We start from the raw sequence: 23,376 nt of genomic DNA, 5'->3' as shown, positions 1-23,376 counted from the left end.
CCAATTTCCATTTATCCGATGAAGATCACCTTGGTGCCATTGTCCTTCCCTGCGCTCCTGCTGCGGAGGTTTTAGACCGGAGAGCCTACGGGGGGAGAGTTGAAGAGATCCCTTTTCCTTCTTTTTTCTGCTCATTCCATCCTTCTCCGCTCTGAGCGGAGAACCAACCGCGTTCAGCCATTGAGGGGCAACTATTTCAGAGCATCTCGACACATAGGCAAATGGGTAAGCTTGCGTTGCCATCGGCACGCTCCAGTGGCACATATCTTAGGGAAGCATAACCGAACTCACCACGCTTGCGTAACGATAGGAATAGCCTGACCATAATGTACCGATAACGTGAAAATATATTGAGGCGACTGAACCCGTTTAGAGGTGGGGTTATGACAGCTCTTAGGCATTTCGGCGCAGAAACACCACATGTAATTTCGTTTAAAATTTGTATACTTATGTTATGATTACTTTGTACATAAAACTGCGTTTACATGCTGAATACTTCAAGGTTAACCGCTTTATATTTTGTTGTCAAGCTCACTTTTTTGTTATTCGGTCTTGTTTGTGCGCGCATCGTCAGCAAATCATTGGCTTATTGTGCAAATGTGTTTCTGTGCTTTTCCAGAGCAAACCTATGGAGAGGTGAACCAGTTGGGCGGCGTGTTCGTGAACGGACGACCCCTGCCCAATGCAATCCGCTTGAGAATAGTGGAGCTCGCTCAACTTGGAATCAGACCGTGTGATATCAGCAGGCAACTGCGCGTCTCGCACGGCTGTGTGAGTAAGATACTGGCGCGCTATAATGAAACCGGCTCCATTTTACCCGGTGCCATCGGTGGAAGCAAACCACGGGTGACTACGCCAAACGTGGTGAAAAACATAAGGGAATACAAGCAAGGCGACCCGGGGATCTTTGCATGGGAAATCCGTGACCGGCTTCTCGCGGATGGAGTTTGCGACAAGTACAACGTGCCGTCCGTCAGCTCGATCAGCCGGATTTTACGCAACAAGATTGGAAACCTTTCCCAGCCGACCCAATACGAAGGCGGCAAGCAGGGCTCCTCGCATGGCGGCCTCTCATACAACCACATATACCCTTATTCATACCCCAACACCATGTCGCCAACGGGAACCAAGATGGGCAGCCCACCCGGGGTACCGATGACCGCGGGGCACGTCAGCCTGTCCCGGGCCTGGCCCTCGGCGCACACCGTCAGCAACATTCTCGGTATACGGGCTTTTATGGATCACACAGGTGTGTGTATAGAGTACTGAGCAGTATTCCACCGCATGTCAAACTCGTAGGCCTGTACCCTCCCTCTGTGTTTGTCCATCGTTTTATACAAATATTTTTTAATATGTGTGAGTGACTTATTGTGCCATTGCGCATAATGCATCGCCTTGTAACACAAGTAGCAGTCGGTTTTTGGCAACAGGGAGGAAAATATGTCCACTGGCCGTGTGCATGTCTTGGTTTTCGTCATTCATCGAGACAGCAGTAAGACGACTATCAATAGGCCTTTTCACGGAGTGATGCATTGGCAAACACCTTGCTCACCTGCTATATCCCCGCTAATTCCTCACACGCTCGTTTAGATGCGTTGCGTGTTCCTTAGGGTTGTTAAACTCTAGCACACGTTTGCTTGATTAATGGTTAAATTATATGCATCGAAATACAATATAAAGGTTTAGAGACACACAGCAAATGGGCCTAGATTATTTATATTCTATAACTGCATGGAGTGTGGTCGTGGTTTGCTTAAAATGGTGTCCTTATTTTCCGTTGTGAGCTGTAGCTAATGAAGGTTATGTTATTTCATAACTAACTTAAAGAAATATTAACTTTAAATTGTACTTATATCTTGAGTATGAGTATAGTTTTACATTTGAATAGACCAGTAGGCCCTTATATTAGATAATATATTTTTTGTTGTTTGCAATCAAGAATAACCTAAATGAATTAATTGTAATTATTTCAATAGTCCTATATTAACATGTAGGCCTGCATATTCTTTGAAACAGTATAATCTAGTCCTACATGAAGCATATAGCAGTTTCTTCGAAGTGTACAGTTTTCTTGTTACTAAGGTCTGCATTATAAAAGCATATAAATGACGTTATAAATATTGTGTCCAATTCAGCGATGGCTGGAGCGGAGGGATATCCTCCAAAAATGGAGGACTGGGGAAGTGTCAACCGAGCCTCTTTTCCCGCGGCTCACTCAGTCAACGGAATTGACAAATCGGCCATTGATGCAGACATCAAATATGCACAGGTAAAACGAAATGCCGACCTGTGGTTCAAGAAAATGAACCGAGCACGTTTATTCAGGGTTTTGAAAAGTTAATTGAATGTGTTTGCCATTGGTTATTAATTAAACAAACCGTCTTCATGCCAGAATGAATTATAAATTAAACATCTTACGAATAATATGTAAAATAAATAAATAATCAAAACAGAATTATACTAATTCTATTCGTGTCTCATCTGTTTGCCCCACAGCCATCCTCCACATTGTCCAGTTATGTTCCAGCATGCGCGTACTCTACATCGAACCAATATGGCGTTTACAGTCCTGCTGGGAGCTACGTCACCCCTGGCCATCACTGGCAGACGCAGTCCCACCCAGGCAGCGCCATGAGCATGCACGCTGGAGACATCCATTCTACGATGGCGTTCAAGCATCAGTCGAGAGACGGTGAGGGAGATGTGGTCCACGCGCTGCCGTTTTGATAAGGCCGATAGCACGTCCCTAATATTAGGCTCTCGCTGTAATTCGACAATTGCTGTCAGCTGTTGTTGCAATAAAAATGGTTAGCAACTCGCACGCCAGCACGTACAGACACGTTTGCAATAAAACAATAAGTGGAGGTAATAAAACGAATTAATTAGCAGGGTCGATCCTTGTGCGTTCACCTTTTAAAACATTTAACAGACTTTATTAACAGATTCGTAATTTAACAACTTTTAGTGCACGCACGCTGACGCACACACACACACACACACACACACACACACACACACACACACACACACACACACACACACACACACACACACACACACACACACACACACACACAGCCTGATGTTGCAATCATGGCCTTGTTATATAATATCTAACGTTATGGTTTTTGTTGTCGTTATTTATGGCTGTTATTTGAACACATACATGTTTCGTTTCCGTAATGCAGGAGACAGAAAACCCTCCAGCCCAATCAGCAAGCAGCAGCAGCAGCAGCAGCAGCAGCAGCAGCAGCAGCAGCAGCAGCAGCAGCAGCAGCAGCAGCACGACTCGCTGAACAGTGTACACGGACTCAGCCTGGCTACCTCATCATCATAACGCCAGAGGGCCCCAGGCCTGACCCGGACTGATATAGGCCTACTCAAGGGCCACAGAAACATATAGGCCTCATTTACATAGACCTAACTGCAAGAATTCCAACAGTAAGTGTTTTGAATTTGTTTTGTTTTGGGCCTATTGTGGACTCAGGTTTCACATCCATGCATTCGCGTGCCAGAGTACAATAGCTGTGCGGTCTATAGCCATGCGAATGTATCATCATTGAGGCATTGATATTTCTTTTATACATATTCAACATGATTTTTTTTTAATTGTTTTACAATCAAATACCCTCATGTTGTGCCTGGTGATTTCTGTTTTAAACTGTGGGATCAAATGGGTAAACTATCGGCCTGTCTGTCTTGTATCTTTAATTATCAAGGCTTGAAATACGGGGTCCTTACTGTTGTACACCAATGAGTTGATGTTCTTAATTGGTTATTGATTATCTGTCAATTCAGCGATGTGAACAAATACACAATGTAGATTTAAAATATTTTGCCAAAGCTTTAATTATATATTTTTATAATTACACTGTAAGTACACAAAAAATAAAGCCTTTTCTTACTCCAAAGTGTCCCCGGATATGATGACCACTTGTTAAGTGAGGAGGACAGCGTCCAATCAAAGAGCATGGCATGACCCAATTCATCCGTACAAATTGCTGAGCAAGAAAGTTGGTTCGAAAATGAAAATAGAAACTATAGTGTGAGTTATGGAGACACATTTTGAAATGTCTCTGCGGTCGGGCTTGGTAAGTGTTTCCAAACTCATTGTGTTTCATGCACTAGCCTACCAAATAAGTTCGACGCCTTTAGTGACGCTATCTGACTCACTAAGGATCCGTTGTATTATCCTGAGCTTCATCTGATGCATAGTGAAGCACCAAATTAAGAGAGGACTTTAGTTCGAATAATCAGAATAATTTAAATACTCAGAATAAACATCGAGGCTATAAATGTCTAAAATAAATTGACTCCGAAATTATATTTAGTTTCCTAAATTGTAAGGGGTTCTGGATTTGTCTTTGGTCTTTTCTACTGCTCCTTTTATTATTATTATTATTAGGCTATTATCGTTATATAGGCCTATTATGTTATTATTCAGCCTTTTTGAATTGTTATGGTAAATATTTGATAATACGTTTAAATCATAAACAATTCATAAGCAGTTGTAAGAAAATACTTAAAATGATCTGTTAAAGAATAATAATTTTTACTTTATTTTCTATTTTTAAATTTTTTGTTGAAAACGACTGGGAAAATGATCAGACTTTTATGGAGATTGTCTGTTTCTGACGAGTGTCTTTCATAAACGTTGTGTGTGTGTTTGTGTTTGTGTGGTGTGATTGGGTGTGTCTGTTTGTGTGTGTGTGTGTGTGTGTGTGTGTGTGTGTGTGTGTGTGTGTGTGTGTGTGTGTGTGTGTGTGTGTGTGTGTGTGTGTGTGTGTGTGCATGTATATACAGATACTCAACTTCAATAGGTTTCACCTGTGTGACTATTCCATTTTAAACTATAAATGGAATTTCATAAACTATTATAGCAAATATATGGACCTTCTATGGTGGTTTGGCCAGGATATACTTGCTTGAAAGTCTAATTACGTTTATTTATACATCCCATAATTACCCTGAGAGTCCCTAGGGGCTAGCGGGCCCACCACTGTCCAGGAGCTCCAGACCCAACAGACAATTACTCACTGAGAATTAGACAACATCGACTCACATTAGACCAAAAGTGGTGTTTCACCCTCGCCATTTTCATAAATATTATTTATTCAAGCAAATGATTACATCGCTCCTCCAAGGCACTCTGTGAGTGCACTGCCACAGCTCCAGTACAGTAGGCTATAGTTCAATATGATGGAGCTGGCTGGTGTCATTATGCTGGCAGATAATACACCCAGCAGAAATAAATAGACTCAATCAAACCTGTTTGTAATATTTTGAGTTCACTACTGAGAATCATCCCCTGGCTCAGAGGTTTGAAGCTTTTTAGGGGCTGACGTACACCACAATCCCAAACCAAAAGTCAAGGCACACCAACTTAAGTTGTAGGGTAAGATTATGTAATATGTCACACAGGAATACACAATGCACCAATTTACAAAAATGATTAATGATATCTATTTAGCAAATATCTATGATGGACGCCATTTCTAACGATGGAATACATTGATATGATGAAGATGAACTCCAGAAATAATGAAAGTGATCAAGGAAGCATCAGGATATGGTCTTCTTTCTATTCCCACCTGATTGCGCGATGACCTTGCTTCTTGAAACGCATCGTTTTCGGTTTCCGTTTGCTGTGCCCCATAATCCCAGTCTCACAGGCTTTCTACTCCAATCCTGCTGCACGGCAGCACCCCAAGTGACCCGTCGTAACCAAACAGTTCGGACGGCCCCTCGGTGCACGCGCTCCCCGACTGCAGTCACTCTTGTTTTCCCGGATACCACTTGGGGTTCGGAAAACAGCCCTTCATGGTGGCGAGGTTACTTCCTGCGAGACCTCTGGTCATCAATCAGGGGCAGCGGATTGTACCCCCCACTTCGCGTTTAGCAGGGCCCTGTCTGTGTGTGTGTGTGTGTGTGTGTGTGTGTGTGTGTGTGTGTGTGTGTGTGTGTGTGTGTGTGTGTGTGTGTGTGTGTGTGTGTGTGTTGGGGGGTAACAGGTGGGGTAGGGTTTTGGATGAATATTATTCCCTTATCAATATGATGCATGAAAATACGCATATCTGGTGTAGGCCTGGAAATAACGTGCATCCACTTTTTGGTCAGCGGTCAGACGTTTGATAAATATTGCTGGAAACAGTTACACTGACTCAAGATCAGTGCAGTGAGTTTGTCACACTGTGACAGTGAGTGTGTTTTCACACATTTATCTGCTGACTCCACAGACTGAGACAAAAAAAATAGCAGTTTAATCTCATTTGTGTTTTATTATTGTTCAAACAGCTGCAGAATGGAAGGGCCATCTGTCTTTTGTATATAAAATGACATTTATACAGCTGTGCAGTCTTTACACTGTAGCTTTTCAATCAGCAGAGCTCTCCTCATGGTAAGCATTGTCATTTATGGCGTTAACGTCAATGCTTACCATGTTCTTTTGTATCAAAATGGTTCTGCTAACTTAGAAAGCTAACAAAGTGTCCGGTTCGAAAAAGTACAGAGCTCTGATCTCAGAGAATTTGTGAATTGCACCTCTACGACCAGAAGGAAAAGTGTTCCCTTAAACACCCAAAGCTTAAACAGACACTTGTAGAGATGGACCGGACACGTTGGACCGTTAGATCCTAATGGGTCTGAAATGAAGTGCATTTGGGAAAAATAAAACACCATATTTTAAAACATGGAACATGTCCTCGACTCTCCAACCGTACTGATTCGTCAATGTCTACAGTGTGTACATGAAGGACCGGCGTCCTTACTGGCCAAAGTTCAGTTTACACGTTTGACACTTCACTGGATATTGGATTTAAGACGTTTTACATTATCTGCCCTGTTCCCAGAGGGGGGCGGGTGGGGGCTCTACAGCCTGAGCCAGCAGTCGACCACTCTGTGCTAGGGCCTTAGCGAGGCTGGAAATCCACAAGAGAGCATCTCAGGACAGACAAAGGCCGGCCAGACTTGTCTTGGGTGTGGGGGGCAGAGAGAATGATACTTGTGAACGTTTTTTTTCCAAGGAAAGTAGCAACTTGGCAACCAGTCAAATGCTGAGAAAAAGCCCCAATGTCAGCAGTTTGAACGTCTGACATTTAAAATGGATTGCGTTGCCACAGAGGTGTGGGCCGAGCAAAACTGAGCTGCAACGGTGAGACATGTGCCTGTCATGGTCTTGACATGTGCCTGTCATGGTCTTGACATGTGCTTGTCAGGGTCTGGTCATGTGCTTGTCATGGTCTTTCCAAAGATTTAGAAAGACATTTGTGGAGATCAACAACTGCTACCCACTGTTGTTGTGTTTTGACTGCACTGTTTTTCATAATTGGATGGCTCAAGGAAACACTTTCGGAGTACACTGAAAAACACAAGGATGCTGGATTGATTTAGAGGAAATATTGGTTTTGCTACAATGCGGTCACTATGTTTATGTTGTTAAAAACAGATTAACAGATTGACATCAACAATAATGCCCAAAGTGTTTGTCAGTGTTGCATGTATGTGTCTGCCACCCAAATGTAAATCCATCAAAGAAACAAACCCCTCAATATGCCGACTTTGTAATACAATCACCATCAACATTTTTTTTCTCCTTCTCCTTTTTTTCGCTATACATCTGGCAGTGTCCAGGATTTCCAAACAGGCCGAGTTACAGCTCTTTAGTCCACAGGATGATAAATGTCTCCACTCCGTGTTCTTACTTGCTCTGCCAGCTCACCACATCAACCAGATGTGCTCAAAGCGAGGGGACAGAGACACGATGATGACATTTGGCTTTCCAAATGAGAACGTATCATTTCAAATTTGCTCTCGCTCGCTCTCTCCGGAGGTTTCAAGGCTGCTTTGGGTCCTTGGGGAGTATGCAACTCAGCTAGGAGGACAATAACCACAGAATCACATTCAATTGCAGAGTTCAACTTTGATTATTGCATACAGATGAATAAAGCTGCATGAGGATATGCCTGCATGCGCTGTGAAAATTGTTTTCTTTTTGAAAGATTCCTCAACTGTTGGTGCTCACCCTGAAGCAATGTATACGTACATAGTTTTGAATGATGACTATATGCTCTGTAAGGTGACCTTGGGTGTCTTGAAAGGCGCCTCTAAATTAAATGTATTATTATTATTATTATTATTATTATCACTCATAAAGTCACAAGCACCGGTCACAAGTCAAACATATGCACAGAGATGCATGATGAGGAAAGCATATCCTTATTGGATAAATAACAGTCAAACAAAACTGCATATAACTTATGGATGCACTTTCAAGGGGGGTTTCATAGGCAGTTTCGGGGCTCGGCTTGAGGGACAGCCCTGGCAGGTCCTCTCTAATTTGAAGAGACTATAGAATGAATGTTCTGCCCCGACGTCCCATCTGTGATTTATTTGAAGCGTGCTGGAACATACGTTATTCCATGCTCGGATGTCACCGCACACAAACCCAGTGGTCCCAGCGAGCTGTGTGGCATGAGTTGGGACCCCGGTTTCTTATGAGGTGCTAATAAGACAATGACTCGTCGCACAAGAATGTGAAAGCGGTTGGCCACCGCACGCTCTGTTAGCGTGGGCAGGAAAAGAGACAGGGTTTACCATCGATTATGTGTCATGCCATCATGCATGCATATTTGCCTGATTTAATGTGGGCTGGCATAAATATTTACAGAATCACTGCAGTATTTCATTACTCAGGACGCTGAGGCCTCTTCTCCTACAATTGTGATTTTATGTAATTTTTTTTGCAATCAAAGTATTCTGTTTGTCAGGGTGAGGGTACTGTTACGGAGAGGTGTGATGGCTGGTTGTTAGGGTAATGTTAGGGTGAGATAGTTGTTAGGTTAGGGTGGTAAAGGCTTACAAGTGTTTGTTGTTAGGGTTGTGTATATGGTAATCGTCGGATAGGGTAATGTTGTGGAAAGGTGATAGGGTTAGGTGTTAGGGTTAGGTTACTGTTATGGTTAGGTGGATCGGGAACGAGGTGTTAGTTAGTGTTTGAGTGTCTGTGGGTTCAGTTAGTTCATTCTAAGTAGGCCTTACTAGAAGTGAAAGTTGGAACCCACCCCCTCCCCCCCCCTCCCACCCCTATGATGTGTCTGAGGCATGCAAAACCAGTAGTCCTGCACAACCGCTCCAGAAACAATGGCGCCTGGAATGAGAGCCGCTGAATCATTTGGAGTGATCACGCAACAAAGGCTGGAAGATAAACAACGTTTTCACAGCCATCAGGCAGCCTATTGACTGTGTCTGGCCACCGCCACACCTGCGGCAGACATTGTGTAACAACAGCACCAGAGCTTTTACAACCCCCCTTTTAAAGTATCCTCCCCTCTAACCTGTTTATTTTTTGCGGGGCTGGGGGTCATATCATTCACCCCAAAAGGCAGCAATATTTCTCCTGGTGTGATCTATGGTCCGTTTCTGAGCGGAACAACACTAAGAGGTGTGTGAGGGGCACTGACGTATAATACGATAGGTCTATACAACAAACCTGCCCACAAAGACCAGGGCCCTTTGGAGGGCATGGAGCGCAGCCAGCCGTGGAGAACCATCCGTATCGCTCACGTTCAACCTCTCCGAGGGATCCCTCTCCCCGCCAACCCGGACCCAACGTTTACCTGTCACCTGAGAAATGATAATGCTATGACAAAGCTACAGTTTTGTTGCCTTTACCGTCAGTGCGACACTGAGCCACAACCGTCACAACTGAGGCCAGCTGACTGCAGTTGGAAAACATGTGGGACAGGAATAGGAGTTTCTAGTTCTGTAACGGTTTTCATTCAACTTATTTATTCATGTACTTTATGTCTATATATATATAAATATACATATAAATAAATATATAAATCTAAATATATATATATAGGCCTATATATATATATATGTGTATATATATATATATATATATATATATATATATATATATATATATATATATATATATATATATATATATATATATATATGGGAATACAGACAACTTCAGATTTGTGTTTAGAACATCTGCATGAACCATGCAGTTGTCTATGGAGAGTTTTACAGATATGCAATATTTCATGAGAGGAATGAAGACATGTAAACTATGACCGGCCAGGCAGTTAATGTGGTTATATTGTTTGATTTTGACAGATGGAGATTTTGCCTCAACTAAACATTTAATAGGAGCTATATATTTTTTTTATGCTTTTGAATGCTGAACTGCTTTCTGGCTCTGGTGTAGTCTTTCATATTTGATTGTTTTTATTATTTGTCATAATTCCTTCGTTTTATTTCAAACGTCCTTCTTTTATTTTGGACAACATTTGTGGTTTTCATTTCTGCTGAACGAAAAGATATTCAATGTAATTTTCTAATTTGTACTTGGTAGAGGAGAGGAGAATTTATTATGGATAATATGTTACCATGAACTAAACAAAGAGCTGTATTTCTTAAATTATCAAATAGATTTAAATAAAAGTGATCAATGCGTAGGGCTATGTTATTGAATTGTAATGATATTAATCTTTTTTATTTTAACAGAAGAACAACTGTTGGGATAAGATAAAGCTCAAGACACTTCTTTTGTGTTGAAAAATAAAATTAATATATAACATATACACAGTTGCGAATATACTTTTATTTGGGACATCGAACCTTTGATTTATTTTAGAATAAGCAATATGCATAATTCATTAATAATCATTATTAATGATTCATTATTAATGATATATCCACATTCTTAATGATGTTATAAATAATTATATATTGCCTAACCTTTAATATTTTAACATGACAATATGCCGTAGTTCAGGTTAGAGTAAAATTAACCCCCTTCTTTAATAAATTATAATAAGAAGATAAGACACATTTCCTTTAACCGTTCTTCCAAATGTATCTAGGCTTCTCATAGGCATCTGCTTCTGTAACTGCTGGGTGTTTCCTTAGAAGATCCCATCCCTCATCACACCGCTGAGACAGACTACTGACACCAACATTACCTTCCATGTCTCAGACACAAGGGAGCTGCACCTTCACGTAAATTCTCACACTGAATACCTATTGTCTTGTCTTGAGTCCTCTATTGTTTCTTCTCATCTGCTTGTGTCAGTCACGGGACAAATGAGATAAACAATGATTTCACACATTTCACATTGTTAAATACAATAATGTTTTTAATAGTACATTCAATAATTTGAGTTGTTATTATTTTTATTATTATTGTTCTTTTTATTATTTTATTAATATGATTATTATTTTATTGTATGATTATTCAATGTTTAATATTTCTGTGTGAATGATGTAATGAAATCCAAAATAAAATGTTATCCAAACAAAAATAGTTGTTTGCATTTGTAAACGTACATAGCTGACTGAATTGGTTTAGATACAACATATTGTGGCATGAATGTGTGAATAATTGATGTTTGTGCTAAACTGAAATTTGACTATAATTCTACATAGTGCTATTTTTTTTTATATATTTTATAGTTTGAGGCATATATGTATATTGTTAACAAAATATTCTAAGGAATAAGGAACATTTTTATAAAACATTCTAGTGAAATTATAGCACTGCAATTGAGCAGATTTGAATTTGATGTCATGGGAACTGAACAGCGAGGTTATTTCCTGCTTCTATTCACGCTCCTTCTCAGGCATGAGACTCTCTATGCGGTGAGAGCTGAGTGTTCCCTGAAAGAGACAAAAGGTTTGTGTCACAGTGATGGAAGTAGTTCCTGTCTTCCTGTCTCACTGGCGGTGGGCACAAGAGTGAGGCGGATGTGTCTGTATACATCATGGCTATCCATTACGAGCTCAGAAACTCTCTGCTTAGTGAACTCAGATGACATCATTCATGACCATTAAATAGAATAAAATAGAGGTAGAAAATATCAATTAAGAAATATCCATGTGTAGAAATGTGTTACCTGGTAATGGTGTAGCCAAAGAATAGTTAGTCACTGCCTATATTGTAAACATAGCACTCTATGGATAGAAGATAGGATATTATATCCCCTGCTGAGTCTAACTACAAACACAAAAAACAGCAATCCCAAAGAGTGGTTTACAACTTCCCAGAAGTATGTCTCTGCTGACATAAAAGTTCGGCACAATAAAAAATACAAAAGAAGCTGAAATGCTCTTCGAGCAACTCGGTTAGACTTGGCCTTCCTGGAATTGCAGGTTGGGTCAATAACTTTTTTGTCACATAACTATGTAGGTACACAAATACATATAAACATGCAAAAAGTAAATATTATTTGTTCTTAATCATTAGAAATATAATCAAACCAACAGATGACGACAGTGGTTTGTAAATGGTCCACACCTTAAAAGAGCCGTATACTACAGTGATTAATGAAATGTGTTGTGCTACTATAATTCTGCACATTTAGCTTTCAACATCATCAAGGAGTCAATGAGCATCATTAGACCAGATTAGTGGATTACTATCACGAGTTAGATCCTTCAATTATTTGAAAGTGCCATGCAGGTCTACTGACTAATGGTTGGGACTTTCAAAATGTTGAGAAGTTTTTGTTTGAGAAGCTAGGCCTGTATCGGTAAGTCTCCACTGCCGCTTCTGTTGGCGGCCTCGGCCACTCTCATCACGGCCAGCCGAGAGGTCAGAGACTCCGCCTGGTGTTGAGAGGGGGATAAGGGGAAGATGGATCCCCCTCTCACTCGTCCACACAGGTGTTTGCTTTTATGACCAGCGTCTTCGTCCACGGCAGCACATTAGTTTCTCGTTACAGCCCCCCCCCCCCCTCTCCCCCTACGAGCAGGCAGCAGGACCCTTCAAGTCGGTGCCCTTCTTCCTCGACAATGCTCTGAAGAGTGAGAGGAGGGGGGGGGGGGGGGGGGGGGGGGCAGTAGGCAAATCAGCTTTTATTCAAAGCAGACCAAGTCAAACAGAGATTCACCACACACTGTGGTCAGACTTAAGCCCCACTCGTTACTTGGCTTTTTCATGTTCAGGCTGCTGCAAATCTCCTTTCCCCCTCGCAGCACAGCTGAAAGACTCACGCTGTGCTGGGGTTTCGTTTTCCAGCCATCTTTGTTGTGGAAGATGGCGCTGGCGTGTACCCACACTTCGAAACGAGATGGGGACTCTGATAAATAACGCTGTCGTCAAGTATCTTTCGCTGTTTATTTCAATTCCATTCCAGAGGTTTGTTTGACGTCCAGGCTTTCTATGTACTAAAAAACAAGCCTTAACTCTTGTAAATCATGTTCAGGACACATTGGGCGTATTCAATGTTTATTGTTATATTGTTATATGGTTTACTAGTAGGATTGTTTATTTTGCTTTGAGCACACGCAAAAGTGGTGCTCTTTAATAGCACCTTCAGAGTCTCGTTGGAATCGATTGAGATCAAGAGGTTAGATTTTATCATGAGTCTTAATCCATCAACAATGGCACCACTGATAGAGGGCTGGGTAATTGCAAGCGTTTGCTCTTCCTTCGAGGGTAAATATTAGTTTGTCTAGATAAAGGTATGGGTCGCCACGAGGCTTAAGTTACACTAAAGTCTGGCCTTCTCTAACCCAAAGTATTGTTCCCTTTGCTTTCTTTTAAGCCAAACATCAGTAGCAGGCTCAAGTGGCTGAAAGTCTCAGTTGATGCTCTGGCCTGCCACTCAGACCCACCAGGAGATTAATGGAGGGAACTCTTATCTGGCAAACAACACTTTTAGCTCAAACTGGTTATTCTGCTTGTATAAGGAAAGGGTGTGGACCGTGCACTATAAAAGTTGCCTCACTTTACTATTAAATTAATCTTAATTAGCAACAATACAATACAAATCTTGTGTGACAATAAGATATATTTCAATTTTTTTTAATTACCTATTGAATAACAATTATATTCTTAATTATTCTAATTATTAATTAACATTATATTGAGGAGGAAAATGTAAACTCATAAAATGCTGTTTGAGAAGCTAATACACATGAGCCATCGAGCAGAGCGCTGAGCAGAGCTGTACAGAGGGGGCCCTCTGCTGTTGAGGGCTGACCCTGGCTGTGGCCCTCCCCGCCCTGGCACTGCGGTCGTGCTCACTGTCAGACCGGTTCCACTGTCCGTTCCCAGGCCTTGCTCTGGTGGAACCAGGAAGTGCTTTTTATGCCTCGTTAGGACAAAAAATAAGTTTCGACACCTTTACCTTTGTAGTCTGTTCACAGCTTCTCAAGGCAGTGGTATGCCTGGTTAAACAAAAATAAAATATGTGAACCGCATACACACACACCCACACACACGCACAAACACACAGAAAGTCTCACATACGTCCACACGCACACACACATCTCTTTCTCTCTTTCGCACACACCCACCCACACAGTCTCACACGCACAGTCTCCCACAGACACATACAGTCTCAAAGTCTGAGATCTGTTGAATTAAAGCGTATTCAACATTTATGAAATTATCAAAAAGCAAACATCGACCAGTCAAGGATGCATGCAGTGTTGTGTGAATAAACCCCACTAACAGAACACTGCTGGGTAATGGAAACAGTGTGCAGATACGGAATAATAATTGGAGCTCCACGCCTGACTGCATCCAAAAGCACATCTTTTTCTCTTTATTTGTTGTGGCACGCAAGACAATCTTGCGTCTATGCAAGTGTACCTGAGGACTTTACAATGGTTAGAGTGCTTTCGAGGCTCAACCGGTGTGTGACTCGTCATGAACATGACAGCAAGACTCTGTGCCACTCGATGATGACACAGTACAGCGATCTAGTACGGTACAAATGGCCTTCGAGTAAAACCAGTATCTGGCCCGTCAATAACTCTCAGACAAATGGCTGTTTCTGCTTCACATAACGTGCAGACTGATGGGGATCTCGATGGAGTCTCGTGAAAATGATGATGGAGTTTAGCTATCGACAGCAATCAACTATTTTCATCATGGGCCTCTTGGCCGGCCTCCACAATGCCACACACCACTGTGTTTTCTCTTGCAATGGACCTGTACTCTGAAGTAAGAAACCTGGCAGCCCCGCGGGGACATACAGTCGAAACAGGGTAGGGGGGGGGGGGGATAAGTCTGAGGCACACTAGACCTCCCCCTACTTACCGCCCACTCCCTCAGCCTCCGCTCCCTCCAGCCGGCTTCATCATCCACCGCCGCCGCCGTGGTGGACGTGACGTGGGGCGCTAGCATGCTGCGCGCCGTTCTCCTTTGTTTGTTAGCTTCTGATGGCCGGCCGAGATAGAGCTGGTGTGCGAGCGAATGCCTTATAAAAAGGCGGGATCGCCAGGCCGATGGTGGAGGCCGGCACAAGCCCCAGCTCCCTGTGAGTGCGTCTGAAAGGGCCTAAATGGAGTCATTTACCACGGGGGTCTCCAGGGAGAGGCCCCCTTATCGCCTCGCAGGATCCAGAGACTGTATAATTTGCAAAAACACGGTGCTGATACTGCAAATGAAGTTTAATGGCAGTGGAGGCCTGGTAAGGTTCCATTACGTACGCTTATGAGCTTTGATAACCGGTAGCAGCAGAGAGCTAGTTTCTTGAGTTGCAACATCAATCAAAAAGGGTGTCTATTCCCATGCTTGACTGGTAGTTTGTCTTGTAATGTACATATAATTATTCATGCTGAACACCGATTAACGGTGTTTGCTGGTCCTTTCATCTCTCACCCCCCCCACACACACACACACACACACTGAGGTGAATGTAGCATTGCAATTACTCAAGACTCAGTTTGACAGGCTGTCATTCCAACACAATTCATGTTTCCGCAAATCTTTGCGAGTCGGGGCCCAAGGCATGAAGCTTGCTAGTCTCTGTGTCAACGTGGGCTGGGTAAGATTTGAGGCCAGTATTTGAAGGTATCCTTGCGGCTGATGCTGTCAACACAACATGAGCTGTCACAGATCTGTAGCAGAATTGTGAATCTGCTTGATTTGAAAGGAAAACAAGACGACTCATGATTCACTACATCAGCTTGAGCAACTAGAATAAAGCAATTGACAAAAAACACGATTGCCATTTTGGTTTTCAGTGTCATGGCAACTCTGTAGTATTATCATATCAGCATACCTATTATTCAAATTTGACGTAACTGTAGATGGTGGCATTGTGTTATATTGGTGGGTGAAAAGTCACTTAGAATAATTTCCAATTGTTAGTTTGGTTTTAAACGGTGGAACTGGGGAGAGAGGATTCGTTGGCCGTCGCAGGTGTCCATCAGGCAAGGCAGAGAGTTTGACCTCGCCTTGTCATCCAGTCTCTTATCGCCCAACTTCACAGAATCTCTGCAACTCACTAAAACGTACACACTATTAAATGCCTTCAAGTCACCAGACTAAGCCTATACAGGTAGAAGGATGGGACCAAGAGAGCGGCCACACAACAACCGACACGGATCCACTCAGGATGAAACCCCTTGATCCCCGACGGGCTCCCACAGAGATAGCGCTGTGCAAACACTCTGGGAGATTTGACTTCCTGTCCCCGTCCGCCGGTGAAAATGGATACGCTGTTGACCTGTCCGCTCACACAAAAGCCATTCCGAATCTGCAGGTGAGACCAAGCCTTTCCTAGGTGGAATCCCTTAACCAAATATTGTGAGTGTTCGTCTTTATGTCTCAGAGCCAGGCTGTTTACCCCCAGCTCCCAGGGATTAGGGTTTCAGCACCAGGGCTCGTGGGATTCTCAGGGTCTCACTCAGGTTTTGACTCAAGTTTTCAGGATGGTGATTTATTGTTTAGTATCTGCCAAAAGCCCTAAATGTAAAAAAATATATTTTGATATGTTATTGATGTATTCATCTCCTCACTAAGTAATAGCATATACTTGCAAGTTGACAATTTGATATTCAGCATTTTCTTGACGATATGAGTGAATTCATTTTTGTTTATTTCAGTGTTGTGGTTCTGATCTTATCACTCTCTAAATAACATATTAAGAAACGGATGGTAAGATAAGCATGGCATACGAGAGCATATGTTCTCTAGCGGAAACCGGCGCAAACACAGTTTACAGGTGGGTATGGGGTAGCGGGACGCAAAAGGAAGAAAGAAAAAACAAACTAAATCACCAAATGACAAGCAGGAATTCTCTGAGAAAACCACCAGCCCCATGAGACAACCAGCCTTGTGAGACCATCCTGATCTTGCTTGTTCCCATTAAATAAACTCAGACAGTTTGAAAGCACACATCAGGATGTTGCTTGTAACAATTAGCATAGCTCAAAAACATAACATTACTTCGGCAAAGCAAACAAAATAGTGTGAATTCCAGTTGCCTTATATTTATTACACTTTAAATCCATTCACTGGAACTTTTATATGTTTGTCCTCTTGTTTGCCTGCCAGTGAGCTTCACTTTCCCCCAAAATACACCAAAGCTAAACCACAAACCTATAGCTCGCAGACCATAGCAGAATCATAACATTTTCATCACAGCAATGCCAACAATAGCGCCAGCAACATTTCCTTTTTGAAGAAAAATAAACATGACAAACTGACCGCTCATAAAACTTTGCCGTGCAATCCCTTTGTGCTTAAATAACTTGTAACAGGATAATCAAAATAGCCCTGTGTTCAGTTATTCTGTATACAATTAAACATGTCCTAACTTAAAAATAAGCGGCTTCCTTATCGCAAAACTACTGTGCCTTCCGTCAATGTGATCTCACTGCTATCCTATATCTTTTACATTAAACGTTTTTTTCATGTTTTGGATATTACATACACAAAAGCAAAACCAGTCTTTCTACATCCCCAAAATCGGTTTTTTTAAAGACACATTTTGTGACCGAATATTTTACAGTAACCTTTACGCAGCTGTAATTACCTGATAATAATACCAAAATGAAACCAATCTAAATTCCAATCAATTGAATTAAATCGGTCACCTGACTCCTATTAGCTTATTTCCCCCCCTGCCTTACAGCATTGCTATTGTGAATCGGGTGTAATTCTGTAATGGCCCCGCCGAGCAAGCCAACATTTTCATATTACTCGGCAAGCCAGAACATCCTCCTCTGTGGCTTGAGTGATTGAGCACCAGCCAAAATGAGAATTAGAATAAACTTCAATATGTCAGCACATCCCTGTATCATTTCTTTCCACTGGTTTGGATGGATGTATCTGAGATGAGAGCTGAAGTCTCTGCCCCCTCCCCTCCATAGCGTGTAACATGCATGTCTTGTGTGTATTCTGCCGTCCCCTATGACCGAGCTCCCCATATCAGATGCTGTAGCATGTCTCTCCGTCTCTCTCTCTCTCTCTCTCTCTCTCTCTCTCTCTCTCTCTCTCTCTCTCTCTCTCTGTCTCTTTCTCTGTCCCTGACATGAAATAAACTCTGCCTGGGCAATGCTGACAGGGCCTTAAAATAATTTCTGTAGAGCATAAATTGTTTGATACAACCTGAACGCTTTTTACATGAATTTAAGAAATCATGAAACAAAGGTCAGGGATTTTATTTTTTATAAATAAAAATGGAAATCTGTGCCAGATGTGTGATCTTGACACACTTAATAATCACAATTCAGTTTCCTTTCAATCTTATTTTACAGAAGCTCTCACTTTCCTTCAATCTCTCTCTCTCTCTCTCTCTCTCTCTCTCTCTCTCTCTCTCTCTCCCTGTCAATAACTGTGAGCAACCCATGAATCAAGATCGCTCCAACTCAATGTGCATTTAACATTTCCGACTCATCGTCTACCGACCTCGAGCGTTGGCCTCTCCTCATCCCTGCGGTTCTACGTGCTAGCCCTGTGCGCTATCATGGCCCTGATCACAAGCCTCCTTCAGAGCCAATGGAAACTTGCCACAACCCTTCTGCTCGGCGTTTGCCAATCTCCATCGAACTGAATGGGCTGTGGCTAGCCTGATAGCGCGGATAGGGCTCTCCTCAGATGAGGGCCCATTGAGTGTGTGCAGCGGAGGAAGGTATCTACATCTGGAGGCGTCCACGTGGGTGGTAAAGAGAGGGAGAGTGGCGTTGGACATGGTATCTCCATCAGTGTCAGAGCCGTTTGAGTAAAGATCTCTCCGCAGTGCCGCGGGGCGCTGTATTCTAACGGGATCCCCATCACAGACGCCGCTCCTTCTCATCCCAAAAGGCTGCATTCATATTCAAATAGCAGCATTCCCAGGTGCAGCAGAATACATGTTGTACCAAAACAATACAACAAGAGCATACCTGCAGAGGAGCCCGTATGCACCAGGGCATTTCTCATTCGTGGGAGCCGCCGGCGTGATTGGTCGAGGACCCGGTGTGCCCGCCCACGCACACCAGCCGACAATGCAATGCTCTTCCTATGTGTTGACCTTGACATCTGTCTCCCTAGGGAAGCACAATAGTCTGCCTATTTCCATCTGTTGACCCCCCCCCCCCCCCCTAAACCCCCGTGGCCGGGGCAATGCGAGTGGAAAGTGTCTGCTCACACAGCTGCCGTCCAGAGGTGCATGCAGACGGACGGCAGAGTGCCGTGAGTGCCTGTGTCTTCCACATGGCTCATGCCTCCTTCTGCATCACCGAGATGCTCATGCCCGCCAAGCTGCCCAGTCGAAGGCTGCGTGTCTTAAAACGGAAAAATATTCAGGGTTTTAAATAAATATGAAATTAAAAATATATGTTTTTTTTTTACGTCAAGATGGTTGAAGAGTGTTATAAGAATCTTGAACTAATTTGGCAAATCTGACAGTGTGCATAACTGCAGACATTTGTAGTAGAGCTTATTTAATTTCATTGTGAATTGCTGCAACCAAAAAATTATAAAAAAATGATATAGTATCTGCACGCAAATGAGATATCCCAAGGGGCGGCTCATGAAGTATCTCTAGACACACACCAAGCGGTCAGTGTTGTGATGAAGACAAGAAAAAATACTTTTTCCTTTGCTTTTGTGGTGAGCACTTTTTTCCAAGGACATTTAGTCTAATCCAGTTCAGCTGCATCCATTCAGAGCTGGTAAAAGACACCCCAATGCTGGCTCTGTTGTTGGTAAAACTGGACGACTGGTTCTCATAAAACATTATTATCTGCTAAGAGTCAGGGTCTGATCTATATTTATGGAAATGATGAGTTACATTTCCTTGTTGTCACTCGTGCCCCATGCCCCTACTGAGAGAAGATTTCAGACTCTCTTTACATTTGCCAGAGGGAAAAACAACATTTCACTGGTCTTCAAGAGGAAAAACTATCATGAGACAAACCTATATCAAATTTTCCACCACTTTTTAAATGCAATCTCTGCGGTATGGTTCAGTCTTCACTGAGAGTTATTTCCAGATATTGAATTTAAGTTTTCTGCTTAGATGATGACAACAACCTTTACATCTATATTTGTTACATGTTATTATATGAAAAATAATCTTAAGTGCACTAAATTCCAAAATGATATATTCTGAATTAAATACATATCTCACGCTATGCAAATAAGGAATAATAAGTAAAAAAAGGCTCTCTATTACATTACAGCTGAATGGAATCCTTTCTTTAATTAATGTCAATGTATTTTTTAAATGTCCTCGGTGACAGCCAGGGGTTCTTTATGTTTCTTTGAAGTGTGCAAAGTGTTTTCTGGTTTTCCATTTTGTCGCTTGGCTATCATTTCTCAGATTGGAAGGTGTTTAACGTACATGCCGGTTCAAGCAACCACTTCCTTTTCAAAATAAGCCAATTATGTGGCATCTTCATCATTCCGGGACTCGGACATTTGGACGGCTTACTCATTTCTGTTTCCTGAGCTGCTGACTCTGTGTGCTTTCTCATCCAGACGGCGGCTCTCGGAGAGCTGGGTGCAACACTGCAGGGTATTCTACCAGATGGATACTCTGCATGAATCAGGGCTAAGTCTGAAGCCAGGGCTCCAGTGTGTGTGTTGGACTGCACATTGCATTTCTGGAGACCACACAGGTTTCCATAAGCATGTCTAAATCTCTCTGCTGCCCTCTATCTTGTGCCGAACATCTCCCTCTGGGGCTGGGGTCACAAGTTCAGCAGCGGCGGGGAACCTGGGCCATTGCTAACACATGCCGTTTAGAGCTCTAATTACCCTTCCATATCGCACTGCCCGCTTTCAGCTCAGCGGCACAACATTAATGACTGCTCATGAATACAATCTTATGTGTGTGTGGAAGTGCCGTTTCGACAACAGCAGTTTGCCAATAGGCATAACAAAAACAAAAAAAGGTTTGATTTATTTATGCATATTTTTTGTTTTTCTTATGATGGGCTTTGTATTTACGATCCCTCATTTTAGATTGGGACGTCTGCGACATTATGGCTTAATATCCTAACTGAATGTTCTCAAATTCGTCCAAAGTTAGGCAGTGAGTAAAATGACCCATGGCGCTTTCCCCGGATATCTCGATAGCTCCATGACAGGAGTAATAATAATGATAACAATAATAAAAGCAATAATTGAACGCCGCCTCAGCACGACAGACGGTTGCTCGTACACCAGAGCCGTGTGCGTGGAGCCTCAGTGTTTTGAATAAGTTCGTCATGCCACCATGGTTGGCCATCAATGACCTCACCAGCTGTAATAAACTAAACCAATAAGAACGCGCAGGAAGGAAAACACTGCCCACGGTGCGCCCGGCCACTACAACAACCACGATCTGTCTGCTAGAAACATAAATCTACCCCCCCCCCGCCCTGGACTAATCTCAGCGGATTGCCGCCACTCGTATGGCCGTCGAATGCAGATGGAGATGTGTGTGTGTGTGTGTGTGTGTGTGTGTGTGTGTGTGTGTGTGTGTGTGTGTGTGTGTGTGTGTGTGTGTGTGTGCGTGTGTGTGTGTGTGTCCTTGTGTATGTGTGTGTGTGTGTGTGTGTGTGTGTCCTTGTGTATTCATGTGCATGTGTGTGAGTGTGTTTGTGTGAGTGTGTTTGTGTGTTTGTGTGTATGTGTGTGTGTGAGTGTGTGTATGTGTTTGTGTGTGTGGGTGGGAGGGGGTGGGGTGTGGCGGTGAGAGCTTAAGAAGTGCACCCCCTATATCCGTTGTCATGGGGGGGGGGGGGGGGGGGGGGGGGACAAATCCACATCTACAGCACTGTGAAAAGAGACATCCACTTGTACTTGTGCGTTCCACGGCGCTCTAACCCAGAACACATGTCGTCAATAAATACCGCTGACCCGCGGAGGCCTGGACGGTCCACCCCCCTTTCAGGTTGCGGGTGTCGGGGAAGGGTAGGTCCATTGGGGTGGCTGCGCGGTTCTCGCTGGTCGGCACCTGAGCCAAAGGAAGTGTTTGGGTCGGTGTGCAACGCAGATGCGTGTTAGAAACCCCTCTTGTCCCCGTGTAATCCAGGGGGTCCGGGAAGGTGTCGTAGAGGCTGCGCTGCATTAAAACATAATTGGGTACGCGTCCAGCGACAGGTTGGGTTGCACACACACGTACCCCCAACCCCCCCCCCCCCCTCCCCCTCCCGGTCCCAAGGGAGCAATGAGCGAGCCGCTACGATGGGCTTCCTGTTACAAGGTCTGGTGCTAAGTTATGACCTGGCGACTTGCATTTATAATCATTCCACAAACATCTGTAAAGAGAGCTTTACATGTCCTCCTGTGATTTATCACTTCATGTCTTTGGTTTGCCTTGGGCTCTGAGGCTGGGACCACTCCAATGAAATGTGGCATCTACGTATTAGTTTGTGGTGAATGCATGATGTTGGGTGTGTGTGTGTGTGTGTTTATGTGAATGCATGTATGTGTGTGTGTGTGTGTGCGTGTGTGTGTGTGTGTGTGTGTGTGTGTGTGTGTGCGTGTGTGTGTGTGTGTGTGTGTGTGTTAGTGTGTGTGTGTGTGTGTGTGTGTGTGTGTGTGTGTGTGTGTTTCTATGGAAATATGTGTCTCTCTGGGTCATTTGACTAGCATCTACTCGGTCAGTACAAGTGCACTTCAGGTAACACCAGGATATGCATAGTCGAGTAAACCTATATCCTGGTTCATCCCGTTGACTTAATCATTTACCGAAACAAAATTGCCAATGAACCTAAGCCAGTTCCATCCATTTGTCAACAAGATAAGTGTGATCAGTTGTGTAAACGGTGCGTGTCCAAATAGCATCTATTCCGGTTGTCTTATGTGGGTGAGCCTGGGTGATAGTCCCACCAACCCCTGGATTCTCCTCCTCAAGTTTACAGAGTTCTTTCGACTGGCTACAATGCACACTTGGTGCATGCTAAACAGAAAACACTGTCTCTTTCAAACGGTGGTCCCCCTCTGGAGCAGTCATGTAAGGACCGAAGTCCTGCTCTCTGCATGAATCTCATCTCGTGCACGAGACATACATGCTGTATATCTAAGTATAACAGTCCATGTAAACTGTTTCTTTTGTGGCAGGACTTAGGACAAACTGAACCAATATTTACCGAGGAACTGCAGCCAAATTTTCTCCGCTCTTTTCCAGGCATTACGGCAGCCTCGTTTATCAT

At 43.1% G+C, this 23,376-nt stretch overlaps 1 protein-coding gene across 2 annotated transcripts; it reads left to right on the top strand.

Moving 5' to 3' along the window:
• Positions 1–83: 83 nt before the first annotated feature.
• Positions 84–3,911, top strand: pax1a (paired box 1a). 2 transcript variants are annotated; one of them, XM_060052040.1, is made up of 5 exons: positions 84–225; positions 620–1,222; positions 2,136–2,269; positions 2,497–2,692; positions 3,189–3,911. In XM_060052040.1, the coding sequence occupies exons 1-5, from the start codon at positions 222–224 to the stop codon at positions 3,335–3,337; spliced, it is 1,086 nt and encodes a 361-aa protein (XP_059908023.1). In that variant the 5' UTR covers positions 84–221; the 3' UTR covers positions 3,338–3,911. The 2 variants fall into 2 exon arrangements, with proteins under 2 accessions (XP_059908023.1, XP_059908022.1); XM_060052039.1 differs by having other exon boundaries at positions 620–1,249.
• Positions 3,912–23,376: the final 19,465 nt, after the last annotated feature.

The sequence above is a fragment of the Gadus macrocephalus genome, chromosome 5, assembly GCF_031168955.1.
Source record: "Gadus macrocephalus chromosome 5, ASM3116895v1".
NCBI lineage: Eukaryota > Metazoa > Chordata > Actinopteri > Gadiformes > Gadidae > Gadus > Gadus macrocephalus.
Note: the sequence above shows the minus strand (reverse complement) of the source record. Positions and strands in the feature narration are given on the sequence as shown.

What these genes read in the sequence shown, in the direction of transcription:
- pax1a (XM_060052039.1), top strand. An exon ending in CAGACATCAAATATGCACAG is followed by an intron (nt 2,270 to 2,496) that starts GTAAAACGAAAT and finishes TTTGCCCCACAG; the next exon opens with CCATCCTCCACATTGTCCAG. An exon ending in CAAGCATCAGTCGAGAGACG is followed by an intron (nt 2,693 to 3,188) that starts GTGAGGGAGATG and finishes TCCGTAATGCAG; the next exon opens with GAGACAGAAAACCCTCCAGC.